Source organism: Magallana gigas, chromosome 9, assembly GCF_963853765.1.
Source record: "Magallana gigas chromosome 9, xbMagGiga1.1, whole genome shotgun sequence".
Taxonomy (NCBI): domain Eukaryota; kingdom Metazoa; phylum Mollusca; class Bivalvia; order Ostreida; family Ostreidae; genus Magallana; species Magallana gigas.
In genome coordinates, this window is record NC_088861.1 from 13,015,212 (window position 1) to 13,038,988 (window position 23,777).

The 23,777-nt window shown below is 34.2% G+C and overlaps 1 protein-coding gene across 6 annotated transcripts in view; it reads left to right on the top strand.

The window, feature by feature from the left end:
- Positions 1–23,777, top strand: part of LOC105321999 (syntaxin-binding protein 5) — a 59,355-nt gene that overhangs the window by 2,011 nt on the left and 33,567 nt on the right. For all 6 annotated transcript variants that reach the window (XM_066072334.1, XM_066072336.1, XM_066072335.1 and 3 more), the window contains exons 3-7: positions 9,551–9,632; positions 11,553–11,653; positions 16,776–16,910; positions 19,754–19,817; positions 23,354–23,437. In XM_066072334.1, the coding sequence (XP_065928406.1) occupies positions 9,551–9,632; positions 11,553–11,653; positions 16,776–16,910; positions 19,754–19,817; positions 23,354–23,437 (466 nt within the window). The remainder of the gene's footprint in view (positions 1–9,550; positions 9,633–11,552; positions 11,654–16,775; positions 16,911–19,753; positions 19,818–23,353; positions 23,438–23,777) is intronic.

The window sequence follows — 23,777 nt, forward strand, 5'->3', positions numbered from 1 at the left end:
TTCTGCAGGCTAGCTTGGTTTAACAAGTATTTGGGGGACTGTGGTAGATGTGATATCCATGTGTTGATTTCATTGTCATTAGGATATGATTTGTTTTTGCTTCCTAGATTTGGTTTTGAGCTTTGTGTCCTAGTAGCTCAATTGCCTATACAATTGTCCTCACTGATGTTTCTTTCGTTGGACTATAAGCTTAGTCAGTTGAAAGCCTTTTAATGATGTGAAGTATTTCATGATTGAACCAGTCTATTTACAATATGTAGTATATAGATGTATTATAAAATACTAAGAAATTAGAGATATGCACAGAAGATAATGCATGCGTGCTTATCTTCCTCATCATTTTGTGTGCATACACGTGGACACCTTGAGATCATTTTAGTATTTGAACACGTAACATGTTGAACGGGAATAACCTAATTACCTATGATAACATTTAGAAAGTGAAAATGAAACTAATATCATAGGACTAAACAAATCTGGAGTACTACAGATTGACTTGTACCATTGCTTTTTTAGAGAGAGAGAGAAAGAGAGAGAGTAACGAGAGATCACCTTGTATTTGCTTTGATTCTATTGGTATAATGTATTTCAGTTAGTATTCAAGTTGAAAATTATTTGTATGAAATTTTAAATGTATCAAAAGAATACCAACTCTTTTGTTTAAATCCCACCCCCGTCCCCAATCAAACCTACAAATACACATCTTTCTGTATTATCTTTATCGGTAATGAACCTTGTGTACCATTTACATATTTCGAGGGTTTTTTTGTGAGAACTGAACTGTGAACTGATAATCAAGCATTTAATTTTGATAAAAAAGAAGAAACTAGAAGTATGATAATGGTGACGACAATAAAATATTTATCTGATTAAGTCGTAATACAGTGACACTGTGTAATGGATTTCTACTTCTCAATCTTCATGCATGGCTATCATCAAAGGTGTTCACAGTTAATCATAGATCTGGTATTTGATATTTTGAGATTATACTTAAAGAGAGCTGACATTTAATTTTACAAATTGATATTCCCCCACCCCCCCCCCCCCCCAAAAAAAAAACAAGAAAAAAAATTACGAGAAGAAATATTTAGAAGACAAGTCATATCAAAATCGGATGGGAAACATATTTCAAAGCCAGTGCTGTAAAAATTAAAGTTTGTCTGACTTAATGTTACTGAACTGTTTACTTGAATAATTCTTCTTTAAGAGTAACGATTTTTTATACCTTTCACTCTTCATTTGAAGTTTGAACAAGTTGAAGGTGTCACAATGTGCATATAGTGCACTTTGTTTGAAATATCACTAAATAATAGTGCATTGTGACAGCTGGTCTACGCGATTGACTCAAGGTCACTGCAGCCCCCCCCCCCCCCCTTATATTTCCTTAATTCTGTTTAAAGAGGTCAGTTAGTATTAGTTATGTATATATCCATTTGTGATACTGAAATTCTTTTGAAATGTACTGAAAACTCCATATTTGCATATATGCATAGTACTACTTTATAAATAAGAACATGTTTTATTATTTATTGGGATATATTGGGGAAAAAACAACAGAATTGTATGACAGTTGTAAAGTAAGACAAACTATGATACTTGTATATATAAGCCTGCCTTTGTGCATGCAAATGCAAAGTAAATTTTTCAGGTTGCTTTATGATTTCTATTCCGTTGATATGCATACATTAATAATAGGTCGTATCTGCGGTCACTGACCTTGATTATGAGGCATTGTAGAATATTATCACAATCTCGCTTGGAGCACCATACACTTCCAGACCTAAACATTTTGCAATATATGCTTCAGTGTGTATAATGAGGTGGCAATACCTATAGTTTCAAAGGTGGATGACTCTTGAAATATTGTCAAAGTAGATTTATTACATACATATTAGAAAGTCAATTTATGTTAGGGTGGGATTGATGGCCATGAGTATATACTTACAATTTGTTGATTTCATTGACTTAGCCAAACAGGGTATTAACCTTTGAAATTCCACAGGCCTTAAATATGTTTTACTTGGCAGCATGGTCAGTGAAATGAATTTCAATTCATTGAAAGATATGTATTTTTTATTCACACATTTGCACATTACAAGTACAGTCATTCAAGTACAGGAGGCATAATTATTCTGAAACTATAAAACAAGACTTCTTAAAATGGAGATAATTAAAATTCTCTTTAATATCTAAATGGAGATAGTTAAAATTCTCTTTAATATCTAAATTGTAGGAGTCCTGTTGAAAAATAAAACGATCAAGTCTATAATTATCCTTGCCTTATTCCGGCTACAGGAAACAAATTACACAGTGTATTAATAAATAAAGAAACGCAAATATGCCATTTAGAGTACAATTCATTGAATCTGATGTATAAAAAAAATTATGTTCTGAATACCCCCCCCCCCCATCCCCTGCATTTTCTATTTATATATATATTATTTTCATTTCTTTTTTCATTCTTATATACATGTATCGAGTATGTATTAATGGATTACAAACAGAATAAGAATGGTATTAGTGTTATTATGAAGCAGAGAAAATTACGGTTGCCAGCCTGGCCATTGCCCTGTAATAGATATATGGTGACAAGCTAGGTCACTTAAGTTTTTAGTGACCTTGGGGATGCAGACATGTGATTTTAATCCCTGAAAGTATGCGGCGTTAAACTGACTTGGGCATATTTTGGTTTTATTATATATGTGCAAGAAGGAAACAATTTAAGCAGTTTCTATAGATCTCACCTAATGAGTGAAAACTTGGTCTTATTAAATGCAATTTTCTGCATATATTAAAGTTTCATCTTGTACTGGGTTAAAAAAATCTCTAAATTTATTTATTTGGCAGTTTGATTAAAATTATCCCGTATGTTTTTTTACAAATATTAAAATGTAGGGGATAATTTTAATAAGACTGATTTGTACGGTACATCAGGGTTGAGTACAGGTGATGCTCAGAGAAATATTACTAATAAACGAACGTCGCTTATCAAATTCATTTTTGATGCATTCAAATTTTAATTTCATGATTCAATCATGAATAACCAATATGAAGATTATAGTAATCTTACACTGCACAGACAATGTCACTCTGTAAATCACCGATAGCTTCCTGGTTACCTGAACACGTTGTCATGCTAACACATCTTCGAAACTTTGTAACCTTCTTTTTTCCCTTCCACCCAATTGTGCTATTTGATCAGGTCTGGTGAATATTTACATTGACTTTTTATTAATGGTAACTTCTGCCTAAGAGATCCATATTTTCAGAGCATTATTTGTCATTTGAGTAGAAAGCAATTGATTGGGTTCCATAGTATCGCCTATTGTTCTAGGGCTACAAAAAAAGCATCCCTGCTCAATGACGTCAGTTGATTCATTTGTCATCATGCATATTGACCTTTGATTTGATCAAATAGACTTGACGGTTTTATGGTACCATTTGACTGGTATTCTAATTGCTGTTACCATATGATCTTCCTTGGATAGAAAAATCATAAACAGTTAAATTAACAAAACTGTTTTGTAGAACATCTGGCATGTACCTTCAAGTTGGATTTGAAGGTTAATCTGTAAATATATATAGTGAAGATTACCTGTCTATTTGTTGTATGATACTGTATGGAAAAGAAAGTATACAGTTTTCTTGATTGTTTATTTAGAATTATTGATATTGCAAACAGAGAGGTGTATTAATGTAACCTTTAGGCTGTTGTTTTAATGTTATTAGGTAGGCTGTTATTGAAGGAATTTCAGGATCTTGAAATGGAAAGTAATACATGAGGGTTATTAATTCAGTTTGATGTAATACTTCTGACCTTTAATTAATAATAACTATATTTTGATAGAACTGACCAAATGCCAAGCAAGACAGCAAGCCCATGCATTGATTGAATGCAAAAATGTAAGGATTTATTCTTTTCTACAGTAAAACTCGGTTATAATGAAGTCCTAGGGACCAATGGAATTACTTCGTTATATCCGTAATTCGCTATATCCGTATAATGAATTCGTAATAATATCTACAGCGAATTCACAATATACATGCTTTCTTTCGCCAGACAATAATTTTTGCTAATTGAGGCTTAAAATAAAAATACATTACTTTGATTTCCTTTAGTAATTGGATTGTGAATTAGAAAAATTATATGAAAATAAATTAATTCAAACTATTTTGTGAAATGGTAGTGCAAACTTTTTTAAACTGTAAAGAAATTCGTTATACAGGCGTTAAATTTCGTTATTATTCACCTCTACGGAACTCAAAATCAGTTCGCTATATCCGTAAATTCGTTATATCCAAATTCGATATAACCGTAAACTTTTAAAAGGTTTGTTAAGAATTTCACCGGCGACTCGAAAAAACTTTGCTATATCCGAGAATTCGCTATATCCGTATTCGTACTAAACAAGTTTTACTGTAATTATAATTTCTCTGTCATTATGCTGCAGGAGAACATTTTAATTTTTTAACAGAGAAAAACTCAAAGATACATTATATCTCATAATCTGTGTATGAGTGAGAATTTTAACACCAGAAACATATATTTTAATGATTCTATAAGACTTCAATATGTAATTATAAGTTGGCTTAACTTGTCAATTTCTGAATGTGAACTCCTCCAAGTGAGGTTCAGGTTTTTTTTTGTTGATACATGTATAAATATTTGCATCCATCAGCCTCAGTTAACATGGCTGCGCACACACACACACACATATAGAGGATGAGGCACTTGAACACAAAGTCAAAACAGATCAATTTATTGATGAATATTGTTATTACAGAAGCAATGGCAGACACTGTGTGTTACATGGCTGTGATTGCATGCTTATATGTAGAACATCGTCGTCAACTCGTCAATTGCAGACACTGTAGTTCAGGAAATGGACAGAATTGAACCACAGCCTCTATGTTTGGTGACAAATTGTCCCCCGGATTCAATTTGCCTGCATAACCCAATGAATCAGAAAATGTTGTTTATTTTCCGAGAGTTTTTTGTTCCCTGGGAATTTGAAATGCTAAAGCTATTTGCATGCCGGAATGCTACATAAAGGGAGGCTGCCCTCCTGACTGCTGTATACATAAGAATCTGGAATATTGAATTAGTCATTAAAAAAGAAACCAAGCAATGTCTTGAATTATACTTGTAAATGGGGGTTGAATCCTTTTTGATTCAGATTAATTTGCCTTAAAATGATAATATTCTTGGCTTAAGTAACATGGTATATATATATGTGCTTCCTTCACTCTTAAATTCAATATTGGATGTATAAGGGAATTTTTTTTTATGGAAGATTTTAAGGCAGCTGGGATGATCAGGCTAAATAACTTAGATTTCAGACAGAAGATTTTGACAGTAATTGCGTCTGTAAAGTACACCATCTTGCTCTGCAACATACTGATGGGTTAGATTTTGTTTGATTGCAGTGAGACTAAGCATTGTGTCCAGATATACGCATAGCATTTTACAGGAGAATTTGTCAATAAAGAATCACATGTATTTCTATAATTAAATATGATAGATTTTTACTGTAGTCTAGAAATGAAAAGGCATAAAACGGTTTTAGAAATATTGAGGGATTTTTGGCCCATATATAATGCATATTAAAGATATACAGCATCAGCTCTGCTATGATTCATTCCCAATGATAATTGCCGGGCTCTCTGAAGAAAATCATTGCTAGCTTTTACATGATTAATTTTGCATCAAAAGAATTATGCATGAAATTAATCGCCTAATAGGTATACGTACATCTGAGAGGTAGGACTCGCTGGAAATAAGAACATCCCGAGTATTGATCAGCTGGAGACACTGTAGCTATCAACAGCAGCCCGCTGTACGATCATTTTGAGCCAGAACGTGTCACAGCCAGTGCTCTTCCCTGCGTCATCTCAGGCTCGCGTCGAAGAGTGGTGGTGACATGTCTGACACTCTTTGGTCTAACTGTTGTATCAGACCCTGGCTTTTTAATGTAGATGCTGGAGAGAGAGAGAGAGAGAGAGAGAGAGAGAGATTGAGATTGATTTAATTTTTAAATTGTGTGGCACATGTATTTTAAATTATTTCTGGAAGATTCTTTCATCTTGCTTTAAAAAATTATATTTTGTTTACTTGAATTTCAACATGATTATTGCGTCGTAGTAATTGTGTACAACTCCCTCATTTAAATTTTAAATCATGTACTTTATTATCAATGTTCTCGATTTTAATATTATCTTGAAACCCAAAGAAAATACACACACTCTGTGGAGAGCAGGTCATTTGATATTATCATTTAATGCTCTTCTTGTTCAGAACTTTGTTTCAACTTTTGTTGATAAAGGCAAATTCTTTTTCAATTTTGGAGTATGGAACTTTATTATTATGCCTCCTTCAAAGAAGGAAGGGCATATTGCTTTGCTGCTGTCAGTCTGTCTCTGTTGTTTGGTCGGTCCGTTGGTCTGTCAGTCTGTCCACCAACAGTTTTGGTTCATTTTCCTTGCAGAGGTTGCATTTACTGAAATGAAATTTGGTATACAGATTTATCTTAATTATATCTGGTGCAAATTATTTGAAGTTTCTGTTCATTTTCTTCGCAGGTGTTTCCAAGGGAGGTGGGCATAAGAGTTTCATAAACATCTCTTGTTTGAGTTGTGTTGAACCATTGTTTCACTGCACATGAAAGTTCAATTTGAATATCATATCATTTCTCTCATCTTAAATCATATGGTTTACTGCTGTTTCATTTTACTGTTAAGATACTGTTACACAGTGTATCCGGTTATTTTCGCGATGATCTAATTTTCGCTTTTTTTTTTTGCGACCCCTTTTTAATCGCAAATATTGGAATACGCAGGAATTACATTCTGTATCATTTTCTATTCTGACTATAAGAAACTTTTTATATTGCAAAAAATGACTGCTGCAAATTGAAATGTTACAGATTTTCACAAATTTTGTGACACCCATAAAAACCCGGATATATGGTATGCTCATTGTATCTTTGAGCAATCTGAAATTGGGTCATAGTGCAGGTCAGTATGTCAGTTATGTAATTAAAATAAAATGATGTCAAAGTCATTGTGTCATACTGCGCCACTTTTATTTTGTGACCTTTCAGGTATCAATGTGTTGATTCACCTTTTACTCTCCTTCTATTAATTAATATGTCCTTTTTAATTTAAATTCTCTTGCCATTTGTCATTTCTGCCTTATGAAACCAGTTACATAAAATCTTACTATTGTACGTGTCATATTATAATTCCTTTTTGGCATACTGCCATAATGTCAAGAGTACCTCTGTCATATTGTTTTGTAATTGTTCTCTTTATGCCAATTTGTTTTGGATATCATATGTTATATTGTTCCAGTGTCTAATTTTATTGTAACAGTACCATCGTATCATCGGAAGGTACCAGAATGCTGCTCTAAACACAAATTAATAATCATATATATAAGTTCCCGTTTTCAGCATGAGATTCTGTAATGTCAATTTATTAAGTTCCAGATAAGACACTTTATGTAAATTGCCCATTCTCGCAAATGATGTTTCTTTTCTTAAGATGAAATTAATAGATGAAAGCTGGAACATTCGTGATGGGTTGGGGATCAATTTGTTTGTTAATGAAGATACTGCTGTATTGATTGGTTGCCTGCAGTTTACTCTTTTGACTTGGAAATACAATTGATTTTGTACATCTAATATTTAAAACGTTTAATATTTCACCATGAAAAATTTACCAAAGTATGGCAAATAAAAAGTGCTGATGAGGGCAGTAAATGTGGGCGTAGGTTTTTATTTCTACTTTGAATTTTTAAATCAGAAAATGATGGCATATTCTGATGAATTTTTTATTAGAATTAAATTAGTAATATTCTGTACAAAATTATGGGATGATGATTATTGAAGTAGGTTAAACATTCAGCAACAAATGCTGGCTGTTGTTAACTGGTTAGTTACCTGCTTTTCAAATCAGTTACGAAGGGTTCACAATTTTCTGATTGAGATTCAGAATACAATGCACCATATAGCATGACTATAAGGCCTCAGACACAAAAAAATATTTATAGATAAATTATGTATGTCACAATTTTGCTTGACTAATTTTTTTCCGTCTCCCATTATGCTGAAGTACGTCATTCATTAAAAAATGTTTGGACAGCTGGAAGGAACTTTCACGGGTTTATCATCGTTCACTGTAAAGATTTGATATATGTACATGTAATATTGGTTGTAATTTTAAAGTCCAGATATTTATAGGTACAAAAATTCTATTAGGATTTGCACGGTAAGCGAGAGTGTAAACAAAGCGTTTAATACGAGGGAAATTTAATGAAAGTCTGCATCCCTCCAATGTTTGTACACAGATTTGGAGACAGTGAATAGCACAGATATAACGGATCGCAAGGCGTGACTCTCCACGATAACATTGCTAAGCCATGTACGGCAAACTTTTAAAAGGGTGGTTTTAAAGAATGTTTGTAAATCCATGTAATGTCTAGAGGTGGTGCTATATCGTAAATATACACCTTTGAACAGGTGATTTTATGTAACACGATTAGTGTTATTTTTAGGTAATTGTGTTTTGACATATTAAAGGAAGGTTATAAATATACTTCATTTAAAAAAAGGGTCCATTTAAAGTTTTCTGTCTGCATGAATTGAGCATTAAGTTTTTTTTCTACAGCTAATGACTAGCTGTTACAAATTCTACGGATTGATCTTTCAAAGTTGGAAGAAAACGGTCTTGAACTCCATGTTTACTTTCAATATTGGAAATACATAACTCATTAAATATTTACACCACTGGTTAAGGTTTCTTGTGAAAAAAAGGGGGAGGAAACTTCATTATGTGTGCAAGTTCAAGGCAAATAAAAGCTGGTCTATAGGTCAAATAAGCACAACAACCAAACATGAATCTGCCAGTTACTGGATAAATAATTTCTTCACTTCCTTGGCAGTCCCTTTTATTTGGAATCTTGCTGATTTGAGGATTAATTCTAATGTTTTGTTCAGCAGAGTATAGATCATGAGTCAAGACCTCCCCTCCCCACTTTCCCTGAATTTTTTACCTATATACACTACATGCAGGGAAATATTTGCCCCCGTTTTATTTTGTCCCTTTCACCCTTGTTTTCAGCGGGCAAATTTAAAGCGGGGCAAATTCCAATGTCTAAAATTATCTCTCTTTAAACACCGCTGTGTCTGGGCGAATTGAAGATGGGGCAAAATTACATGGGGCGAAAATAACCCTCTATACAGTATATCATAACATAAATGTTTGCAACTGATCTCACTTTGTAGATCAGGCCTCTGAATTCCTTATGATAAGTACTGAAAATGGTAAAATTTGCATTTGCTAGATGTTTGATACAGCAAGACTAATGGTTACATAAGAAGAGGGTTATATAAAAAGACATAAAAGTGTATAAACTTGCTTTGACTGAAGAACTAAGAGTGTATGCATATGCACCTTGATCTTAAGTTTGTTATCTTAAGGACACTTCAGATTTTGTTAAATAAACCTCATTGTTTGTGTACATGACCATTTCCTTGACGCATTACCATAGATTAGGGAGACCGGGAGTGGATATTCACTGCAGCCATGGACCAGAGGTGGCAGTCATACAGATCCTCTTCCTCATCAACGAGGTAACGCCACCACTCACCCCACCCACCTCATCTCCTCCATTCCAAATTACACATAGACACAAAAAATGGCAAAGGAACCCAAACCTACCTGTCAGCAAATCTTTTTTCCATGTACATTATGAAATCAGAATTTTTAAATTCCGTCTGTAATATTCTCTGCAAATATGTATACACATACTTCATTTTTTTTTTCCATTTCAACTAAAGTAATAATTTGTTTATTATTTTAAATGTGTTATATTTGCGCCACTTGTGAATTACTCAATATGATTTTATTATAACATATATACATTGCCCATCAATAATGTATGCATAGAGAGTGATAAGAGATGATAATTTTCTTACCATACCTGCACATATACCTAATAAATTTTCAACACTGGTCAATGTTGAAATAATAATAACTTGCAAACTTAAGCTAAGGTACATGCAAAGTTACATTTTTATGTGTCTGATATTCTAAGTGGATTTTCAAATACCTATATTCAGATGAAGATTCCAAATGTTTAAATTTTGAATTCATTAAATTGTTGCATGTACTTACTACATTGTACTATATATGCCCCAAGAATTTATCTGTTGACAAAGTACAAGTTCTTTATATACAGTGCATGTACTTTTTGAATAAATAAATATGCTAGAAAAAAATAAGGCAAGCAGCATCATGATTAAAGGTCGAATTGCCTAACATTTTTACTTCATAATCCTTAATCTTAATTCAGTGGCATAATTGGATGGAACAACCTGAAATGCAATGTAATAAAAGAGTATTAGTTGTATTATCCATGAAAAAAACCTCACATAATGTAATTTCTATAATGCCATGTACAATCTTTGATGTAAGCTGCACTTTAAAACAAATTTTTATCCCTTCATTACCTCAACATGTCCAATGCACTCTTATAGAGACAAGGCACAAAAGTGTAAAGGAACCGTTATATCCATCTTCATTTTACAGAAGAAGTGATGAATAAGAAAGCTCGTTTTTTCCTCCGCAGGACGTTGGAGTTATCCGAAGGTCACCTGTCAGAGACTAGAAATTGATTCTCCGTTTAATAAAGAAAGATCTATTCTGGGGGTTCCCCCTCTCTTCTCAGTAATGGAGAAAGTTTATATTAGAAATAATTTTGTCACAAGATTATGCTTCCATGAGAGACTAAATGATTTTTTTTTTCTCTTCCTCGGCCTGCCTGTTTGCAGAAAATTGAATTAGCTGATCAACTTTCGATCAGCTACCGTAGCTGATACTTTATGATGAGTTTGTGTTATAGAATCACAACATATGCTTAGCCATGCACCTTTTGGATACTCCTGATTCCTTTTAAGAGCAAAATTAATGTATCATACATTTGCTCTTAGAAGGAACAAACAGGTTCATATACTTACTTTTGAATATTGGAAAATTGATGCACTGTAACTGAAAAAAAAAATAATTTTAACCCCCCCCCCCCCCCCCCCTAAAAAAAATACTGTAAACCAATCAACATATATTAATGTGTATAATATTGTAAAAAATATTTCAATGTTTTGTTAATGTTACCCTTAAAGATACAACAATGTTGTTGTTAAAAACACAGACACATGACTTTATGATAAAAATTAAACCCCTGCCTAATAATACACAAGGTACACATCGCAGGTATGATTTTTTATTAGGAGAAAATTATATAACCTCAGGTGCCTGTGGTTAAACAGTGCATATTCAATTACTAGTATATACATAACAAAATATTGTGTGTATGACTCTTTATTATAAAATCTTCATATCAAAAATGATACAATGTGTTGAAGCTGTCATTATACATAAGGTTAAAAAAAATTGTGATGATGATGAATAATGAAGACATTTTATTACTGTTGTGAGCTTGTTCATTTAGTTGCTTAGGAATGATTGATGATTTTATTTCTTGTGTTTTGTAGGGGGCCCTTGTTTCTGTTTGCTCAGATGACAGTATACACTTGTGGAATTTTCGACAGAAAAGACCAGAAATTGTGCATACCCTAAAATTCCAAAGAGAAAGGTTTGTACTGAGAAAAAAATAAAGAATACATTACTGAATGAATGAGTAAGCTTAGACCTATGGGTGATACCACTGTTACAGTGGCACAATTTTGCATTGTTGTAGTTTAAGATTTGGTGGGAAAGGGGAATAACTCTACTTTGTATCTCTAAAATCAACTCAATACTTTGATTCAAAGCAAGGAGCATTTTAGGGATTATAGAAGCTAAATTCCCCAAGATCAAAACCAGATATGGATTCAAGATTAGTGTACTGTGAATTTTGTATCCAAAGTGAGGCAAATTTCATACAGCACTGTGCTCATTTCATGCTTACCAGATTCCAGCATGCTCTGCACACATACTGACATCTATTATTAAGACCCACATATTCCATTTACACATCGTAGCATAAAATAATGCCTCTCCCATCGCTAGATTCTATTTCCTCGCGCATCCAGGTTCAGCCAAGTTGAAGGATGCTAAATCGGTTTTACAGAACTTGACAGTAAATATCTCTCGAGTTATGTATTAAGACTTTTTTCTTAAAAAAAGGGGGGTGGGGTGGATAGGTTGCATGATATTTGCACATTTTGAGAAATAAATGAAAAAATAGTTGACACCCTATATTCATTTCATTGTCAATTTTCTGCAATAATATATATACGATAGATATACTGTAGAATCATTGGAACTTGATGGAGCAATGTTTAAAATTATTACCGGTAACTCAAAGAGAATGAGTTGATCTATAGAGGATTTCATTGAAGCAGTAGAGACAGGTTCTCAGTAATTTTTGCAGAAACAAACATTTAGTAAGAGGCTTTACCCTGAAAATGAGGAAAACCTTCAAGATATATTTATATAATAAATATGCAACATAAAAATACAATATAAGGTACATGTATATCACTATACATAATTTCTATGGTAAATTTTTTAACTGAATAGCTGTTGGAAGATTTATTTAATCTTCCATAATTAATGCTGAAGATCGCAATGTATACAGATTACAGAATAACTTCTCGTAAAGAAAAAAAAAAACATGTATCATTGTAGCTATGGTGCATGCTATGCTAATTTTCTGATAACTTATTCATCATACAGAGATGAAAAGATAAAAGAATGATGATAGTTTTTTGAGGGGTTGAAATCGGCAGGGTTGGTTGACAAGTTGTGACGCTCTTGCAAACCCCTCTGCGACTAGTAAAATGGTGCAACAAAGATTCCCAGTCTCAGATCTATAAGACAGTCCTCTAATCTGTCACTCACAGCTGAGAAGGTCATTTGTATACCAGTCTAGACTGCAATTTCTGATCACCACTCTACTTGTTGATAATTCGTTTGTTATGCGTGGCACCCCATGTATCGTTTACCATAGTCCTACATAGAATGTACAGCCTAGCTAAATGTAGTTTTAGCGAATAATTATGAATTATTTATAGATGTGCTAAGTAGTATGTTTAAAAATGTGTTGTAAGAAGACAGGAATAGATGGCATTTTAAGGGGGATGCTGCAGCAGTGTAGAATCATTTGTTTATGATACTGATAGGGACAGTTGCCAGAGTTGGCATTTGGATGGCATTTGCCTTAAAATTCTTCTAGGAATATGTGTACTTTATAACATAATCTTGACTCATGATTAATTTTTTTTTTTCAGTCAGAATTTTTTTTTTTGGAATACTGTACATGCAAAGATATTTTTAGGAAACTGCCTGAATATCTCAATCCAGACAGGCATTTTCTTGAGTGGGATGGCTTTCTTTTGGTTTGGTTTTTAGCTTTGATACAATAAGCAAACTTTTTTACAGTCATACTGTATGTAGTGCATGTCTTTGACCAGTACTTCCATTTGTTGCAACTTATAGTCATTATGTACATCTAAGGTTTTCTAGACTTTTCTCTTCTTTTATACCTCAATCCACATACCTCTAAGTCAGTCATTGAAAAGGAAAAAGGAACCTGCTGTATAGCATTAATTGATTTAAAAAAGTATTAGATGAAAATTGTCTGTATAATTTTTTTAAAAACATGTTAAAGGATATTAAATGGCAAAATCAGATTATTCACTGTATCGTATATTGTGCTACTAGAAAATTGTGTGGCCATTCCCTGCTCTTTGTGCCGAGATCCACATAATTTGTCCTTGTCTTATACTCATTTGCAAGGCAAGACCAATTTGAGCCCAATTTGAGAGTGTCAACAATCTGAGGACCCTGCTATTCTGGTGGCTATATCCATTTTGGTCCATAATCTCCGTCTAAGAGCACTTAATGAAACCAAATGTGGTGTTTCCAAAGTAATACACTGTCAGCAGGCATTTGATCCTAATACAAAACTGTGAAAAAATCAATTGAACCGAGCTCTTGCCAGTGTCAGTGACCTTGAAATGTGTGTGTTGTTGTACTCTCTCTCTCTCTCTCTCTCTCTCTCTCTCTGCATTAAAATAACTAGGGAAATTGGTCAGAGGTTCAAATTTCAAATTGCTCTGGTCAAAGTTGGTCAGGATTAGAAAGATTTTGTTGACACTGGAGAATTTAATGAAATAATTTATTTATTTTTTCCTTTTTTGGTTATGTTGATGCTACTTACTGATAAATTTAAGGTCTCTGAAAGTAGATAAGAAGTATTACTACAATGGGAGAAAGAGAGAGAGAGAGAGGAGAGAGAGAGAGAGAGAGAGAGAGAGAGAGAGAGAGAGAGAGAGAGAGAGAGAGAGAGATCTTTCTGGAATGTGTGTACTTTTCTGAGAAATTACTTTATTTTAAACTACACTCTTGTTAAGTGTTATGCAAGATCTCTGTATTATAAAGTTAACTGCCAAGTTATTGCTGTGATATATGGGTGCTTTTATTAGAGCACTACTTTACAGCGACAGGTCAGAAGTGGTTGATAAAAAACAATTAAGTCTATGGATCTTTCTTAATAACATTTTCAAAATAACAGTACAAAGTGGTTCAAGGTTACTTCAATAGTAATTGTTGAGAAGATTTATTTTCAAAATTACTGTAACAAATTTCTCTAAATAGATGTTCGAATTCCAATCCAATCCAAGGGTATTTCCTAAAGTGCTTTGTTTCCCCTGAGGCCTCGACACCGTGGAGGTTGTATAGGTAGCTCCTTTGCGGATCTCTGTTGGAAAGGAAGGTGAAAGCAGGCAAATATTTGTTAATGGTGAAAACAAATCGTGATAACAATGCTTTGTATGTCTATCCTCCTGATGTAGATGATATTCTGTCCACAAAATAAAAAAACTTAATCCATGCACATTGAGATGGTTTAATTACAGTCATATGTATTCTCCGTGATGATGTCACATTTGTGCACCCATCCAGACCATTGTGGAAGCATTGGTTAACCTGTGGCTAAATGTTGTTACTTCTGGAATTAGAGATAAAGGAAAGTTTTATGAGGTGTTTGACCAGTAAGAGGAGCTTCCATCAGCATGCTAACAATTAGTAATTTGCCACCAATGGAAGTCTATATGAGTACCGATGTACCTAGATTTCCAGATGGAATATTGTGCGTCATTGTTGATTATTTCCGGCTTTCTATTGGCAGACCAAAAATTTCACTTTATTGAATTTAAAAAAAAATTAGACAATATGTATTGTTCTCAGTTGTTAAATTTGTGTAATAACTATTGGTTATATGTACATGATGTATATTTATACCTAGATTAAATTTTTCTGCATATTTCCAGGGTCTATAGAATAGTTGGGGATATTGACCCTGGCTTGTTTTGTGCAATAAGTTTCATAAGCCAGTATCACGAAAAAGAGATATTAAATGATTTTCCCGCGACTTCTGCTGAAGTTTGTGTTTGTCTTAGTGAATGAATTTCTCATTACATAGCAGCTTATGATGATAGCCACATTTTCAGATCTATAAAATTTTCAGGTTAGCCAAATCGAGGTCAGCCAAATCGTACAATGACAAAACAATTCAGTCAGCGGCCATTAGTGCAGTCAGGTAGCACAAACACAAACACAAGATGATTGTGATAATTTAGAAATCAAAGGTGAAGGTCAAAGAGGAATATTGATCCAGCAGCATGAGATGGACAATTTTCCGCATTTTATTGGTAATTCCTCGTTTCCGGGTAGACGGAATCCATTGTTTATATGGCAATTTCCAATGGGTTGGACTTGAAATTTTTATGGACGACTTTGATGAAACTGACCCAGATTCCTGCACTAAATACACAGATCAATCATATTGGATTCTACTGAAGCCTGACTGCCAAGGCTTCATAGGGAGGCCCAGTACTTTACATTTGATACAGAACTTGGAGGGCAGACTCTTTAAGTTGTAGTCATAGTTGGTGTAATGTAGCCTTCTAAAACATTTTCTAATTTGATGTTTGCTCCCCTCCCCATCCCCCTTTCAAAAATAAAAAGTTAAGGGAGGGTACCATTAATTTTCTAGATTTTGTTGTTACATGTTTGACTGAAATCTCTCTTTTTGTTACTAAAGGCTCCAGTATGTGTAATGTTACATAAAATACTTAAGACTCTACTGGATTAAAGGACTGTTTAAAAATGATGACACATATGATTAAATCAAATCAATTTTGGACACTTAATAGATTAATTAGGCCTTGTACTTTCAGTTAGACGTAACTTATATTTCTTTAATTTGTCAAAAAAAGGTAAAAATGATGCTGGTTTCAAGCAAAATATACACCTAAGCTCAAAAGCTAGACAAATTTTGTTGATTTTTGAGAGCTACATGTATGGCTGAGTGGCCAGCAATGAAATAGACAGGCTTACGTATTTGACACAACCACCCAAAGTCCAAGCTCCTGTTAAAATGACTATTATCATCTTCATGATATTGATATTAAGTGTTTCAATCATCACAAAAAAAGTTACATTATAGCATAAATTTTTGCTAATTTGGCTTATTGAAAGAGCTAATAAGAAGGGGCTCATTACAGTTGCTGAATACGCACAATTGGTTATAATTTACTGGATTGCAACATTGTGGGACTGTGTGTCTGTCTTAAAAAATGCTGCCAAAGCATTTGGGATTTCTTGAGCAAGCAATTAAACTATACTACCTGGCACATAGTATTTGTCCATTGTTTTGTACAGTGCTATATTGGATAGAGAAACCTGTTATATTCTCCCTTATTTTGTAGAATCACCTACTGCCACCTGCCGTTCCAGAGTAAGTGGCTGTACGTAGGGACGGAGAGAGGAAATGTCCACATGGCTAACATCGAGACTTTCACCCTCTCTGGCTATGTCATCAACTGGAACAAGGCCATTGAACTGTAAGTATTTCTTAATGGGATTGGCAATATCAGAGAATGAGTAGAGAGGCATTCTCTCTCTCTCTCTCTCTCTCTCTCTCTCTCTCTCTCTCTCTCTCTCTCTCTCTCTCTCTCTCTCTCTCTCTCTCTCTCTCTCTCTCTCATCACAGTATGCAGGCAGACCATTTGAACAAGAAAAACTGACAAATGGAGATGTCAATTTCTGAACCAAGTTTTTAATTATTGACCAATCTTTTATGGGATTGTTCATTCATGTGAAACTAACTTTTACATATCCCATACTTCTCGTGCGGATGGGTTGTCAAGCCAGGAATGGACAAGCTGCTAGCACATATTAAGAGATGCTTAAGACATAAAGGTCGGCATTTAATTTAGTCTCCTTCATTGATTGGGCGATTTAACAGCTTGGGAGGGTGTTTCGTTACAGTGTCCTCTTTGGGCCCACACACTGCACTGAAGAGAGATCTAATTACGGCAGGGGGGCTAACAATCAATCCCTCAAAATACATGGGGACCCAAGAATTACCAGAATCAGACTGTTGTTTATGAAGAGCTAAACTTCATCTTTTTCACACATCAGGGAATTATTGACCAAGCTCATCGTGACCAAGTTAGGGCAGGCTTGTGTGAAAAGTAATTCTACGGGGAAACAGCTTGCAGCCAGAGCTTGAGAAAAAGATAATATATTCTTCGTACTAGTAGTTACTCTGAAAAGTGCAGTCAGCTCGATATATTTTACACCACATTAATTGTTTCTTGTCTGATTTGTAAATTTTAGGGGGGGGGGGTCTAGGAATAAAGTGTCCATTAGTTGAGGTGGTTTGGATAATTGACTTATTGATCAAAAAATTGCTTTTAATCGAATTGTTTTTAAAAACTTTTGAAACAGTATACATGGTATAACAGTTCAAACATGCAGATCTATAGTAATGTGATGAGCAAGTAGATCTGGTTGCATTATATTTGATTTGAACTTGTGTGGCCGACATGCCATTTGCTAACACAGTTTGCTCAAATTTCCTATATTAGTAATGGAGAGTTAATTTGGAGTCGTAATAGAATTTTTTTTTATTACCTCACACTTCACTCATATTCAAGTCAGAAGTTATCTTGTAGAGCTGAAAGATTTTTCGGCTGCACGTTTCTAAAATCAATGTGGTTTCGCGGAAATGTTCAGGAAAACTGCTCCCAATGGACCAAAAAAACTGTCATCAAGCTATATAAAATGAAATAAAAAATCACAAAATGGAGAAGGAGAGAAATGCAGTTGTGGGGAAAAATTAAACATTGTGGATTTAATTAGCAAATCAAAGTTGCCAGGACCAGACTGCCATCAAGATGGGCTTTCCCTAGTTATTGGGAGAATGCAGTAATCCTGTGGGTGATAGGGTTACATAATCAGAGACTCTATGGGGATGTCTCTACATAGCCGAGTCTCATGTTAGTGCACCAGCCAATGGCAAGGTTCACAATCCAATCGCGGAGCGGCTTTCTCTTTTTTTGATGGAATTTTCGTATGACCATGCTATCTAGCAAGACCATCAGGGACAGCTTGCTTATATAGTTGGCCAGCTATGGCCTGCCCATGCATGCATCAATAGAATTTTTTTTTTTTTGCAATTTAGTCGAGTGATGAAAAGAGGATATGTATATAATATGTATCTTGAATCAGATTTTTATAGCTGAATATGGAGATGTAAATGGGATGTTTGGAGATAAAAGAAGGATTTGTTGAACTTTGCCTGCATGATCATGAATTTATATGCAGGGCCATTGCATTGCTAAAAATCAATTAAATCTAGAGAACTCTCCATTTATGATGAATGTATCAAAAGTAATTTTTGTCATAATTACAATTAAGAAGTTTTAGAATCCAATGTATGATAATTTTTTTTCTTCTAAATGAAGACTTCAATTTCAGTGTTAGATGTGAATTTAAAGCCTATGAAAATTTAGATGAAATGCAAAAGGTCGTGGCTATATTTTACAATGTATTAATTACTAGAATTAAGGAATGAGTTAGGGAGAAATTGCACCACCCAGAGATTGGAGAAAACTGGTCTGTTGGTCTGTTTGATTTTTAACTGTTAATATGTCCTACAATTCAGATTAATATAGAGAAAATTTGCTCAGGACCTGTAAAGACATTAATGTCAGTCCATGATGTTCCCCAAAATGTAACTTGGCTCATCCAAAAAATGCAAAGAGGGAGAGAAAAAAACACACGAGTTGAATAGGAATTGCAGCGCTTGGCTTTCTTGAAGAGGAAAAATACAAAATCAATGAATTTTCTAAATGTCAAATTTGATTAATGGGAAGTCCTGGAGTGAGCTGCCCCCTTGTGATCTACATACTGATATCTATTGATCTCTGCCGATTGCTGCAACACAAGATCTAACGGCAGATTACTCAATAACCATGTCAAAATGACATACTCATCCAGTCCTAAAGCTCTGATGAAGAATGAAGGTGGTTCAATCTGATGATCAGCAGGTTTTTGTGTACTGATTCAGAGGGTAGCTATCAAATGAAAGGCGAGTGCACGGAGACTGAAAGGAAGGCCTTGGTAACTGATTGATGGGCCCATGATCACTCGTCTTTTAATGGTATTATGAAAAACCACAGTTTCAGCATATGAAAAGATGAGAGAACAGTCTCCCGCATTATATTGTTTATTTTTAACTTTGATAAGCTTTTTTGTGGATTTTTTTTTTGGGGGGGGGGGGGGGGGGGGGCTGGTACTGATACGTACATTAATAATTGTTGAACTGACATGATGAATACTCTTAAACTTTGTGTATAATTTTATAGTTAATACATTGTCTCTTTTTTCTAATCCATAGGTCAAGGAAGACCCACCCTGGGCCTGTAATCAGCCTGACTGACTGTCCAATTGACCCCAATAAGGTGAGCATATATACCAGCATGAACAGACTCCAGCCAGTAAACTGGATTAGTAAAATTTACTGAAATTGGTTACATCATTGTACAGAAAGGTGGTGGGGCAATTTAAGGAATCTTACATTTGAGAGAATCAATTTATCAATCAAATGGGCTGTCCAAAAAGTGTGAAAGTGGATAAAAATGCATGATTTTCTCATGATTTATTAAGTATAGGCTGCTGTGTCATGTGTGTGAGATTCAAATTCCTGGTGTTGAACACAATTCACAAATTATGAGCCCCCCCCCCCTCCCCTTGAAACATGATTCCTCTGAATTTTGTGTGCATAAAGCAGCACTATTGCTTTTGCACTTCATACTTTTGATGTCAATAATTTTGATCCCCAATGAAATGAAATAGGATTCTAAAGTTATATCACATGAAAAATATTTTTTAGCCAGTGATCTTGAGGTCATTGACTGCAGAGAACGTAAATTTATATATGAAATAAGATAAGAATAGTGTGATTGTTGTGCTCATCTCAGCAGCCACAGTGAGCGAACAACAAAACCATTGTTTACACTTGGGCAAGAAAGTACACGAAGGGCTATTGATTTAATTATAGCTTTGTGCAGGCTCTCTACTGTAATAAAATCTTCATTTGCAAATAAAAAACTAAGGTTGTAGTATATAGCTGTAGTATTTATGTGAAACTGATCTTAGTGTAGGTAAAATCTTACACTTCTATGTGTATCAAACATGCTTAAAGTAGGGCCTGCATGGATTCTTCATTTTGCAAACCAAAAATTTAAAGTATTTTAGGTATGTTATATGAATGTGAAACGAAACAGAATGTTCTTCGTTTTGGAAGAAAATTCTTCATGTATCTTGCTACAGTCAGGCCCGGCCTGCAATGGAACTGATTTACTGGTCCGTCAATATTTGTCCAAACAAAGTGCTCACTTAGCAAAGAACCTAAATCAAGTTGCTAGCTACAGCCGACTGCTGATTGTGAAGGGTGGATCAATGAAAATATAGGGGGGGGGGGTCAATAAAAGTGTCCTTCTTTTTTCTTAATTTCTGTATCGGAGGCAAACAAGGTCATCGAAAACAAGTTACACTGTTTGATCAATACCAGGCTCTGGGATAACAGTGTTATCAGTGAAATCAGAGGGGCTTTACACTTAATTTGACTGGAGTTTGGGGGTCTCTGCTCTGATTGATGTGTCTTAATACAGTTTTTGTACACAGAATTAGTCAACTTCTCAAAATGAGGACATCCATCCCAGTGGGAAATATGATGTTGAATTTTGCCCATGTTAAGCTACCTGTCATGATGGTTTGAATACAAAGATAAATGCTAGATAAAGAAAGGATTTAGAGGGTCCCGAAACTCTGTTTTGTCAAACTTTGCTTTCTTTTTTTTGGGGGGGGGGGGGGGGAGAAGGAGGGGACATTGGATTGGATACCGTAGATTTCTTATTTTACGCGAGTACTTAATTCCTTGATTCAGCCGTTTTCTATCAAATCGCAAGTACATAAAATCGCAAATGCCGAGTTTTTATCATAGTTTCATGAAGTTTACATATGTTCAAAAAATAAAAGCGAGGATTCTAAATTCGCAAGATGCGCTTCTCGCAATTTTACGCAGATATTAATTCCTCGCGTTTATATAGGAATCTACAGTATTGAAATATCAACCTGGTTAATAGTATTTCCTCGTTTTAAGGATAACTTTTTTTTAAATATCCATATCCTAGCTGTTCAAAAATGTAGGGTACATATACATGTAATTCAGGTTAATCCAAGTAGTACAAGTATGCCTGAAGGCAAATTTAAGAAAACTGAAATTTTGATTTAGAGTGAATTTAATTCTCATATACAGGTGTACGGGTGTATGTATTCTTGATTGTTATTATAAGTAAGGCAAGTAGTGTCTCTCATTTGGGCATATTTTTAGAGCTAGAGAATATATTAAGGCAGTACAGAGTTATAAAATTCATTATTGAAGCAGTATAATTAAAAATTTCACTAGCATGTTGAATAACTTGAGAATACATTGAATTGTATTAGTAAAATTCTTTGCAATGAGAACATTTACTCTCAACTGATTTCATTTGTACAAGTGCGCTGGGCTTCAATTCATTGTGGATTTTGTTTGACACACAAGGAGAATAGGTTGCCTCTTACTGAGACAATATATATAGATTGATTTTGTGTTTATTTGTATACTTCAATTAAAAATTTTTTCTCTAATTTTGTGGAATGGGTTTACAACAAATTCCACAAAAATTGGTGCTCAGTAAAAATGATGGAACTACAAAAAACCTGGCCATGTTGCTCTTCTACGCCTTCTAGGAACTTCCTCAAGAACTAGGCTAAGTTGATGCAGGGGCCAGAAATTGATCCACTTTCCATATATAGAAAATCTCTATTAGCTGAAGAGTGTATTGCGGTGGCATAGAGATCTCCCAAGGGTCCACCCGCACAGATTAGACATGTATTGGATCTCTTAAGGAGGCCAAAAAATGGACTCTTTGACAACGAAATGAGGTTTACCCAATGTTGGAAGAAAGCAGTAAAAAGTTCTCTGTAGAGCTATTTTCTTGGTCATATTACTTGCAGGGTATTTTTGGGTTTGTTTTCTGAGAATGCACTGAAGGGAATTGAAAGCAGGTTTTTAGATGTTTCCTGTTGGTGTAGGCAATGAAGTCGTGGATGTATGTATAACAAAAACCATGATTGAAATTGAGTTTTTGTTAAGTGATGTTTTGAGTGATTCATACTGTAAAAAAAAAAACAACTTTGCAGTGATTTTAATATGTTTTGCAGATGCATAAATTTTCTTTGATCATCTGTGTAGCACTCTCAAGTATGTTAAGGTCCCTGAATTTCAGAGGTTTATATAGTATTGCTAAAAAAAAATTCCCCATCTGTCTTTTAACATTAATTGAAATTTGAAAAAAAAAAACATTAATGTTTGATGAGTTTCCTTGATCAGTCGATTCATTTACTTTTTAATAAAGATAAATCCACTGTAACAGCTGTATTTATTTTTAAGAACTGTAAAACAGATCAACATATATAGCTGCACATCAATTTGTACATACCACATAGAGGTATAGTTTAGCAGACTGCGAATGCAGATAATGATGTGATTTTTTTATTTCCATGAAATTGAGGTTCTAAGTACTCCGATTCATGCTTATTCATGATCGAAAATGTTTACGAACATTGTTGTTTGCGGCATTGAAAGTTGATAATTTCATCAATAATAAGCTATATATAGTCTAAAGGTATAATATATTCAGTATTTACAATGTTATCTGTCTCATTTGCATGCAATGAAATGAAACAACCTTGGTAACAGGTTTTGCAATTACATTGGAGTCTGTTTATATTTGAGTAAGCATTTAACCATTAGATCATTTGGGGTACATGCATTATGAAATGATCTGGCTTTAGGGTATTTGTCAAGAGAAGTACATATATTTATAATTATTGTGGTAAGTTCATAAATGTGTAATTTTTAGCACTAATATGTTTATCCATTTATTCACAGTTGCTGATAGGATTCGAGACAGGAACCATTGTGCTGTGGGATCTGAAAAGTAAAACTGCAGAATGCCGATTCAATCTGCCAGAGGTAAATAATCTTGGATTTCCTCTGACTCCCATATCCAATGATATGTATCAATGTTTCCTCTACAAGTTAAAGCAATAGCCACATCTCAATACAGCATCAGCAGTATACACCAGTGATATATTAATGATGAAGAAAAAAAAATTTTCATGCATTGCTGAATCTGTCTCTTGGGAAGTTATATGTGTACCATAAACTCTGCAATATGGACTTTTTATTCTGACAATACAAATTCCCACATTGCATATACTCAATTCTACATGTAAGTCTTAGGTGTCTTAAAATACGTAGCCTTCCTTGATATCCTCTGAATAAGTAATATGTCGTTGTCCTCTTGCATGTC